This window comes from Onychostruthus taczanowskii, unplaced genomic scaffold (assembly GCF_017590055.1).
Source record: "Onychostruthus taczanowskii isolate IOZ18803 unplaced genomic scaffold, ASM1759005v1 scaffold311, whole genome shotgun sequence".
NCBI classification, from domain to species: Eukaryota; Metazoa; Chordata; class Aves; order Passeriformes; family Passeridae; genus Onychostruthus; species Onychostruthus taczanowskii.
The window spans coordinates 75,204-84,861 of NW_024500473.1; the positions used below are offsets into that span (position 1 = coordinate 75,204).

Genomic DNA, 9,658 nt, shown 5'->3' on the forward strand with positions numbered 1-9,658 from the left:
CACTGTCCCACCCCCCCCACCCCGCCATTTCCCTTCTCATCCCCCCATCTCCCCTTCTCTCCCCCTAAATTCTGAGCCCCTGGAGTGTCAGGATCCCAGCAAGGGGATGTGGATATTTGGGGGCACCCCAAGCCCGGGCCGGGGGGTTTTGGGGGGCTGGGGGGGGTTCTGTGTTCTAGGTGTGATCTTGCGCTTGCCCGCTCCCCTTGTGCCCTTGCCCCTGCTGCTGTTCGTGTCCTTTGCCCTGTCACTGTTAGTGGGGAAATAAAAGTTGCTGTGCAAAAAAAAATTCCTAAAACCTGATAATTTGGGGGTTTTTGGTGCTGGGAGAGGAGGAAAAGCTGCTCGTGCTCAGGAGGGAATGGAGACAGAGACATGCCCTTGTCCCCAACCTGCTGGGGTAGAGCACCGAGGGGTTTTGGGGGCACTTGCAATTCACTAAATGGTCCCAGCTTGGAGCTTCCAAGTATCTGTAAGTTCAAATTTAAATCAGAGTTTTAAAAAGAAATTTAAATGATGTTTAAAGGAGAAGTTTGAAGCACTGGGAGCTCCCACTTTTGGGACACAGCCCCACTGGGCATTGCCTCACATCCCATTTTTGGGGCACAGCTCAAATATGTGTTCCCACCCATCCCAGTTTGGAGACACAGACTCTCTGGGAGCTCCCTCTCATCCCAGTCTGGGTCCCCAGTTCCTGGGTGTTTGGTGTCTCCACCCCCTCTCCAACCCATTTTCCTGTGTCCAAACCATCCAAATATCACTTTTCTATAATTTTTCCATAAAAATCTGACACCAAATCCCACTTTTACCCAAAATAAGTCTTTATTGTGGATCCACTTGTGGCAATACTGCTGGGCTCGAGGGAAGCTGGGATTTGGCAAAAAAAAAAAAAAAAAAGGATTTGTCCCAGGGATTTGGCTGAAAACTTGGGATTTCATCTAGGATTTGGCTGAAAAACTGCAATTTTCCCCAGTTTTGTCTCTCCCATGTATTTTTGGCACCTGGTCCAGCATCGTCCCCAGTTTTGCTCCAGTCCCCAAACTGGGGGACAAGCCCTCTAGGACCCCCCATCACCCACCCCGTGGCCTTGGGGCGTGCCTGGATCCTGCCCAGCATCCCCCAGCCCATACTCCAGTGGGATCCTCCCTGCATCCCCCCCTCTCCCCAGGACATCCCCAAGCAGCTGCAGAGGTTCCACGGGCCCAGGGGGCTGCTGGGTTCCCTCGGGCTGGGGGAGCCCCGCGGGGTGGCTCTTGCTCTTGTGAGCGGTGACGTTGTCCCGCTTCTCGAACCTCTTCCCACAGACATCACACGGGAATTGGTAGAAGGAGTCAGCGTCGTGTTTCCTCATGTGCCAGTTCAGGGAGGCTTTTTGGCGGCAGGTGAAGCCACAGATCTCACACCTGGGGGAGTAGAAATCCCCAAGGATGAGGCACAGGGAGAGCCGGCCCTGCCATGCTCAGGGCTGGAATGTGCCGTGGGTTGAAGCTCCAATGGGTTGGACAGGAGTCATCCTTCGTTCTGTTCCAGCTCATTAAGCTGTGCCTGCTTAAACACTGCCCTGGAGCTGAGCCTGGAGCTCCAAGGGCAGAAACCTCGGGAGAAATCTCAGCTTGGCTTTTGGCTGGATTGCTGAGGAGCTGATTTTGGGTGGAAAAGGGCGGCAAAAGACTCTGAGGCTGAGCAGAGCTGCAGGGATGGGACTGGGATTTACTGGAAGGGCAGGGATGGGACTTAGTGGCAAGTCAGAAATGGAGCTGGGACTTACTGGAGTGGCTTCTCCCCGGTGTGGATCCGTCGGTGGATGATCAAATTGCTGCTGGTGCGGAAGGAGCGCGCACAGAACTCGCAGATGTAATCCCGCTTGTCTGGGAGGAAAAGAAAAGGGATCGGGCTGATCCAGCCTGGAAAAACCATCAGGGCCCTCGGGATGTGCTTTGGGAGCAGGGAGACTTTCCAGCGTGGGAATGGAGATGATAAAAGGAGAGATTTTTGGAGCAAAGGGCAACAGTGATAGCTCCCAGGGATGGGAATTTGGGAATGGGTGGGGAAGGGGGTGTGAATCCAACAGGAGCAGGTGGAATCCGTACGGGAAGTGTGATCCATAAGGGAGGTGTGATCCCTGTGACAGGAGCCACGACCCATACAGAGGAGTTGTAACCCCTACAGGAGGATGTCCAGGGAGGTGTAACCCATAGAGGTGTGATTCCCATGGAAATGCCCCACTCACCGCTGTGCAGCTTCTCGTGTTCCTTCAGGTGTTTCTTGAAGTTGAAGGATTTCCCACAGGTGGGCTCAGAGCAGGTGAAGGTTTTCTGGTGCACATGCTGGTACTTCTGGTGGTGCTGCCGGAGGGGAAAAAAACCTATCAGCTCCCAATTCCAGCTCCAGGACACCCCAGCACGCAGGCTCCCCAGTGCTGCAGAGTGCACTGGTCTTCCCAGGCACTCACGTTCAGGTACTGGCGGTTGGAGAAGATTTTGCCACAACCCTCGAAGTCACACAGGAGGATCTCACGCTTTGCCGCCTTCCTGATGGAGAAAACATGGGAAAAATCATCATCAGGAAGGAGGAGGAGGGTTGGAAAAGCTTTGGAATATGGATCTGCCCCCAGCTCCTTCCTCATCACCCACCTTCCCTTTTTCCCCACACATAAGATCTAAAATGAATCAAAGGAACCCTTTCAGAGCCTCCTGCCTGTCCTCCTCTTCCTGGGAATGCCTGGAAGCTTCCCTGGCCCCTTCCCTCCTCTTTCCCAGGTACCTGATCCTCTTGGGGCCGATCTGAGCCACGTCCTTGTCACTTGCCCGTGGCTGCCGACGGCAACTGCAATAGGAAAGAGCCACTTTGAGCCAGGCCCTGTTGTCCCCTCACTGTCCCCAGGCCCAGAGCCAAGATTCCTGAGGAAATCCCACATTACATCATCCTCAGGACCAGCATTTCTCCCATTTCCACCCCATGGACAGCAGGAGACGCTGGAACAAATGCATCGTTCAGGCATTGAAATAAGAATAAATTCTTTATTGCTTGTTACAAAATCCTTTCCACATGGTTTGGACACGTCCCAGGACACTGAAATTGGCTCCCAGCCTGGTTTGATCTATAATTCATCCATAGCTCCCTGGAAACAGCAACTATTCCTGGCTGTCACCCTGGAATTAAGGAAAAATCCATTAGAAGTGGATTAAAGTGGGGTTTGGGGAGGAGAAGTAATGGAATGGTGAGAGATGCCAATGCTCAAGCATGGACTCAGCCTGAGGCTTGTCCCAAATCTCTTGAAAACAAGTTTTACCAGCTCAGGGTGACTTTACCTGGGGAAGGGAGGAGAACCCCCTTAACATCTGTAAGGTTCTGCTTTGCTCATAAGCCAGGATTTTATCTCCCATTTTCAACTTGCTGTGACAAAAGGGGGGGTGGGGGGGGAAATTAACCAAAATATTAAAAATATGGTCTGTGTCATCAAGCTTAGCCCAAAAAGGGCTGACCTGAAGCTTGGGCTTGGCTTTGGGAGAAGGCAGAGAGCTGAAAGCCTCACTGGTGCCTCAGAAAAGCTACCAACCCACAGGTATAACTTTGGACATATTTGGAGGGTTAGACCATGGGATTTGGGATGGAAATCAGGCAGAACCCAAAAAAACACCAGGAAAAACCTCACTTTTGACCCAAAAAATAACGGCCCAGATTGAACACAGACTTTTCTACCCTCACACTGGATTTGGGAGCCTGGGATCTGCATGCCCAGCAATGGCAGGGAGAGGGGAAGAGCAAATTCCAACATTACCTTCACTGGGATTGGTCTCCAGGAAGGCTGGTGCCTCTTCCAGCTGCATCTGGGGTGGTTCTGGAGCTGCTGGGAGAGGGGAGGGCATTCAGCATCCAAAAGGAGCCACTCAAAGGGATCAATCAAAGCTGGAAGGGAGCAGCACAACACTCACCTGGGGTAATGCTTGGCATGGGATTGGCACTGAGCCCGTCTTCCAGGGGACAGACGGAGGAGTTACGTCAGATTCCAGGAAAAAGGGGGATTTTCCCCCCTTATTGTATCAAAAGTGTAAGAAAATCCATCCAGGTGAAGTGTCTAGGCTGTTGGATCTGAGGCCGTGCACGGACCAAACCCCAACCAAACGTCCCTTTAACGCTTGTGCAAAGCCCCAGCGAAGCCCTGAGGGCTGGTTAAAGCTTTTTTAGCACAAAACATTGAATATTTTTGTGTGCCTGGAAAGTAGAGCTGGAAAGCCAACACTCAGCTGCAAGGCTGCTGGAGAAGCTGTGGATCCATCAGCGGAGGAGATTGCAGTGGGATTGATGGATTTTGAGCTGTTCCATCTCCAGTCCAGTGGAGCTTTCAATGCCACCACGGGTCTGGTTCAAGGCGTCTTTGTTCCCCTCCATGGCAGCCCCACCTTGGCTGCCTCTCCTTGTTCCCTGCCCACCCTGGGCTGGTCCCACAAGGGACAGGGTGGGCGACACCAGGCTCATGCAGCCCCTGCTTTGTGAGCCAGGTCCCCATTTGCTCACTCAACACCCAACGAGACCCAGAAACAAGCTCTGCCCTGCAGTCAACAGTGCCGTGGGGAGGGTTGAAACCCCCGATTGGGGACACAGAGCTCTTGTCCCAAGGCCAAAAATGTGATGGGTGACCCCCACTGGAGACACACAACGACACGCATGGAGCTCTTGCCCCACACTCAGTGGTACCATACGGGGGTTTATTCCCTCTGGGGACACACAGCTCTTGTCCCGTGGCCAACAGCACGGGGCACTCCCAAGATGACAACTCTGACCCCCGTCCCCTCGTCCCTTCGCCGCTGTGACTCACCTGACCCGGCCGCTCTTCTCCAGGGGGCCAGAGCTGGGCAGGGGCGGCTCCAGCAGGGGCTGCTCATCCTTGACTGGCTTCTTGTGAGCCTTGGGCTGGCTCTGGCGCCGCTGGGGCTCCGAGTCGCTGTGGGGGGCACAGACCAGGGTGGGTGAGAGGGGCTGGGTGCTTGATGGGGTGAGATATGGGTTGGATGTGGTAGGAAATGAGTTCGTTGGACACGGTTAGACATGGCAGGACGTGGGTTGGACATGGTTAGACATGGCAGGACATGGGTTGGACATGGTTAGACATGGCAGGACGTGGGTTGGACACGGTTAGACATGGCAGGACGTGGGTTGGACATGGTACAACATGGTTGGACATCAGTTGGACACGGTTAGACATGGCAGGACGTGGGTTGGACACGGTTAGACATGGCAGAACATGGACTGGACATGGTTAGACATGGCAGGACGTGGGTTGGATATGGTTAGACATGGCAGGACGTGGGTTGGACACGGTTAGACATGGCAGAACATGGACTGGACATGGTTAGACATGGCAGGACATGGGTTGGACATGGTTAGACATGGCAGGACATGGGTTGGATATGGTTAGACATGGCAGGACGTGGGTTGGACATGGTTAGACATGGCAGGACATGGACTGGACATGGTTAGACATGGCAGGACATGGACTGGGCATGGTACAACATGGTTGGACATCAGTTGGATATGGCAAAGACCCTCCCCCAGGTGAGACACGATGAAAACGCCTCTCCAAAATTCTGTGCCCTTTGACCCCAGAAACACCTCATTTTAACAGCACACGGACACTATTCCCACCTCCTCCCCGCTCTGCCAGGGCAGCTGCAGCAGGACAAGCACATGGCAGAGACGTGAGGCCTGAAACCCCTCCAGTGCAACACTGGTCTGGACTGGGATGGTGCCAGCGGGCACCATGGGGGGGCTCCCACACGACCCCTACCTGCAGGCTCCCTCACAGCTGTCCCACCTGTCCAGGGATGGGTGATAGTTCTCATCACGCAGGTCATCGGTGTAGGCCAGGTCATCACCCTTGGCAAAGTCCTCGTCCTCCTCTTCCTCCTCTTCCACTCGGGGCTCAACTCCTGGCTCTGCATCGTCCCCGGGGACGGCGCTGCTGGACAGTGACCTGGGTCAGCTGTGCCGTGGTGGCTCAAGTACAGACAGTGGTGTTGGGGACGTGGGGACAGGTCAGACGGGGCCAAACACAACCGCTGGCCTCACCAGGGGATGCTTGTGGCTGCCAGCACTCACCTCTCGCCAGCTGCCACCACAGGTCCCAGTTCCAGCGGCACCTGGGGGGCTGGAAGGGGACAGGAGGGTGGTGAGGAAGGGCTGGGAGAGGTGAGGAGCATGGAGAGCTGGGGAGGATGGGGGTGTTGGAAAGGTCTAGGCTTCGGGCAGCATCCGATCCTACTGGGATGGTGCTGGAACTACCTCAGAACTGGGAGAGGGGCTGAAGGTGGGGAACCAAGGGGAGTTGAGGGCAGAAAGGTCACCTGCAGGAGCTCACCTGTGCCACCGGCGTCACCATGTCCCATGTCCTCGCCCCGATCCCCATCGCCATGGGGTGACCTGGCCGTCCCCTCCGGCGTGGCCCTGCGGAGCGAACGCCGGCGCCCAGCGCCCGGGGAGGGGCTGCACCCCTGGGCCGCTTTCAGCGGGTGGCAGGAGGGGCTCTTGGGACCCCCAGAGCCACCCCAGGAGAAGCGGTGCCCGGCCACACACTCCCAAACCAGCGGGGCTGCGCTGCCTGGCGCTGGCAGCTGGATGTCTGGTACAAAGCCACACTCCTGGCCGTGGCCGTGGGACAGCACAACCAGGCGCTGCAGCGCCGCTGGCTGCAGCTGCTCCAGCTCTCCTGGGAAAACAAAGAAATCCGTGAAAAAAACAGCTCCAAAATGGCTTTTTTTTGGGGGGGGTGGGGGGGTGGGCTGGGACAGATGCAAGGCCCTCTCCACCTTCCTCAGGCTCTTAGGGGTCTCCTTGTTAAGAGCAACTGTCAAACAGCTTCCCAAAAAGGAGCTGGGGAGCCAAGGGAGGATTTGCCTAGTGCTCAGCGGAGTGAGCAAACCCAAGAACAGCTCCAGGTGCTTCTCCAGCACCCATCCCAAGAGGAATCCTCCCTCTCCACCACGAACTTCTAAAAACTACTGCATGCCAACACAGAATCAGGAGGGAAGCACCTACCCGCGCTCCAGCTGCAGCCGTGAGAGCTGTACCTGCGTGGGGAGACAGAGGTGAGCAAGCAGAAACCCTGGGTTTTTCCCCTGCCGGGGGGCGGGTTTTTAGGGGGGGTTTTGAGCCACCTGTCGAGGAGGAACTGCGCCAGCTGGGAGTGCAGGGCGAATCCGAGCTGCTCCTTGAGGCGGCACCAGCGCTCCAGGTGCCCCCCGATGCGGATGCGGCACTTGCTGCGCCGCGCGTCCAGCTCGCGGCGCTTCTGCCGCCGGAGGCACTCGGGGGGCTGCGGGCGACCCCCGGCGAGGGGCTGGGGGCGCACACAGGGGGCGTCACAGGGGGATACAGGGCTGCCCTGAGCCTGGAGGGGGCAATTTGGGGTGTCACGGCACCATAGGGGGTAACACCGATGGGGAGGGTGTAGTGAGGATGTGTTACACAGGGACAGCTGCAAGACTCCCTTCTCCCTTAATCTCCTGAGATAAGCGAAGAATGCAACCCCCCTAACTCCAGTAGCTTTTCTCCCCTTACTAACTGTAAAACACTATAAGCCGACCCCCTTTGACATAGAGTGACACCCCAGAATATATAACCCCACAAGATAAAACAATAAACGCCTTTGACCGTCCAGCACATTGGTGTCAGCGTTGCGTCTTTAGCCCCAGTGACCCTGGTGAGTTTGGGTTGCCGTGCTGCTCCTCGAAACCAGATCGCCTTGCCTTGCATCAGAAGGCAACAGGAGGGGACATGGGGGGGGGGTGACAGGGGACACGGTGGGGAGAGACACGGGGGTGGCGTGACGCCATGGCGGGGTTGGGTGAGGAATGAGGGTCCCCTGTCTCCACAGTGATGTTATTTGGGGTGGGGGGCGGGGACGGGACATACACAGGAGGTGGCCTGGGGACATGGAGGGGCTCACAAGAGGGGGGGGCGGGGAGGCATCCGCACTGCCCCCCAAGCCCCGCCTCCTGAGGCCCCGCCCATACAACGGCCGCCAGGGTATCGCCCCATTAGCCCCGCCCTGTTTAAGCCACGCCCGTTTAAGCCACGCCCCCTCGCGCGGTTTTCCCCGTCCCCCGCCCCCCCCAACACCGTCCTCCCCCCGCCCGTCGCCGTCGCCGGGCCTTAAAGCGGATGGGGCGCCAGGAGAACGGAGAGGGGCGGAATGGGGAAACGCCCGCGACTCCATCGCGCTCCCGCCACCCTCTCCGCCCTCGGCCCGCCATCCGCGCACCTCCTGTGCCGCTCCGCTCTCCATGCCGCGCCGTGAGGGACCCACCCCTCGCCGTGGCCCCTTTAAGAGTCGCCGGGCCCACCCCCGCCCCGTTCCCGCACCGCAGCAAAGATGGAGGAGGCCCCGCCCCCCGCCGCGCGTGCGCGGAGCCGCGGGGGCCGCTGGGAGATGTAGTCCTGCCGCGGGGCACGGTGGGAAACTCCCGGATGCAAGTGGAGATGGACGCCGGGGGACCTGTGGAGACACAAGAGGGGGACAAGAGGGGGACAGCCACCGCTCATCTGTCCCCCAAGAGATTTCCACATCCCCCAAACAAATCCCAGAATTACTGGAATTATCCCAGCGACCCCAAGTTCTGCCTAAATCCCTTCAAGCCATACCTTGGAGGCTGAGCAGGTTTTCCTCAAGATTTTTCCACAACTTTTAAGGATATATAGGGGATTCTAGAAGGTTTCTTAGCAAATTTTTGGCTTTTAAGAGTATTCTATGAAGTTTTTAAGGGCTATTTCAGGGAATTTTTTTTAGGTTTTTTTTTTTTGAGATCTTATCAGGGCATTTTAAGGACTTTTGGGGTATTTTTAGAGCTCTTTTAGGACTATTGAGGGTATATTTAGGGATTTTTAAAAGTTCTTTGGGGAATTGTAGGGGTTTTTTAAGAGTAGGTTATTTTTAATGTATTTTAAGGGTATTCTGAGGCTATTTTTAGGGTTTTTTTGGAGGTTTCAGGACAATTTGAAGACTAGGTGTCTTTTAGGAATTTTTTGGGGCTTTTTAGGGTCTTTTCATGCTACGACACAGGGAGGCTGAGAGGCAGCTTGAGGGGCAAAGGGGGGGCTTGAGGGTGACAGACAGAGCCTGAGGGCTGGGAGCGGAGCGAGGGGTTCAGGGGTAAAGGGAGAGGGCTGGAGGGCTGGACAGTCCAGTGGAGATTAGGACTACAGGGTACAGCTTTGTTGGGGTTCAGGTGCTGCACCCCTCAGCCTAGCCCTAGCATCACCCTAACCAGCCCCCTAACAACAGCCTTTTCCCCCAGCAGCAGCACAACCCAACAATCCTAACAGCGAGAGCAGAGCCAAACCCTCCTGGTGGGACAAGAGAGCAACCCTCACAGAGCCCTCAGCACCTGCGGGTGTTCTGAGGGTGTTGAGCAGCTGTGAGGGTGCTGAGTACTTATTTTTCTCACTTTTTCTTGTTTTGGTTAGTGTGGTTTTCTAAAGCTCAAGGCTAAAGAAAGATGATGTAGAATAGAATGACAGAGTCAGAGAATCATCCATGTTGGAAGAGAACTTTATGATCATCCAGTCCAACCATCAACCAAGCACTGCCACTCTAACCCCTAAGCCACTAAACCACATCACACAGTGACAGATGCAGACACCTGTGGTGGCACCTTGCGTC

At 56.0% G+C, this 9,658-nt stretch overlaps 1 protein-coding gene across 4 annotated transcripts; it reads right to left on the reverse strand.

Annotated features, from left to right (window-relative positions):
- Nucleotides 1-6: 6 nt before the first annotated feature.
- On the reverse strand, nucleotides 7-8,380 carry LOC121338699 (zinc finger protein 692-like). 4 transcript variants are annotated; one of them, XM_041409897.1, is made up of 12 exons: nucleotides 8,261-8,380; nucleotides 7,155-7,387; nucleotides 7,036-7,067; nucleotides 6,359-6,706; nucleotides 6,100-6,148; nucleotides 5,789-5,959; nucleotides 4,820-4,945; nucleotides 2,764-2,826; nucleotides 2,453-2,531; nucleotides 2,231-2,345; nucleotides 1,769-1,868; nucleotides 7-1,403 (listed from the first exon to the last, which is right to left on the reverse strand). In XM_041409897.1, exons 1-12 carry the CDS (start codon nucleotides 8,282-8,284, stop codon nucleotides 1,058-1,060), a joined length of 1,686 nt encoding a protein of 561 aa, XP_041265831.1. In that variant the 5' UTR covers nucleotides 8,285-8,380; the 3' UTR covers nucleotides 7-1,057. The 4 variants fall into 4 exon arrangements, with proteins under 4 accessions (XP_041265831.1, XP_041265832.1, XP_041265830.1 ...); XM_041409898.1 differs by having other exon boundaries at nucleotides 5,816-5,962; XM_041409896.1 differs by having other exon boundaries at nucleotides 5,789-5,962.
- Between the last annotated feature and the right edge of the window lie 1,278 nt (nucleotides 8,381-9,658).

Bases quoted from the DNA above. Each gene is read 5' to 3' on its own strand.
- LOC121338699 (XM_041409896.1), bottom strand. From the start codon at position 8,284: ATGGAGAGCGGAGCGGCACAGGAG. The intron at 4,946-5,788 runs GTAGGGGTCGTG...TGCCCCCCACAG, and splicing joins AGCTGTGAGGGAGCCTGCAG to CGACTCGGAGCCCCAGCGGC. The intron at 2,532-2,763 runs GTACCTGGGAAA...TTTCTCCATCAG, and splicing joins ATCGGCCCCAAGAGGATCAG to GAAGGCGGCAAAGCGTGAGA.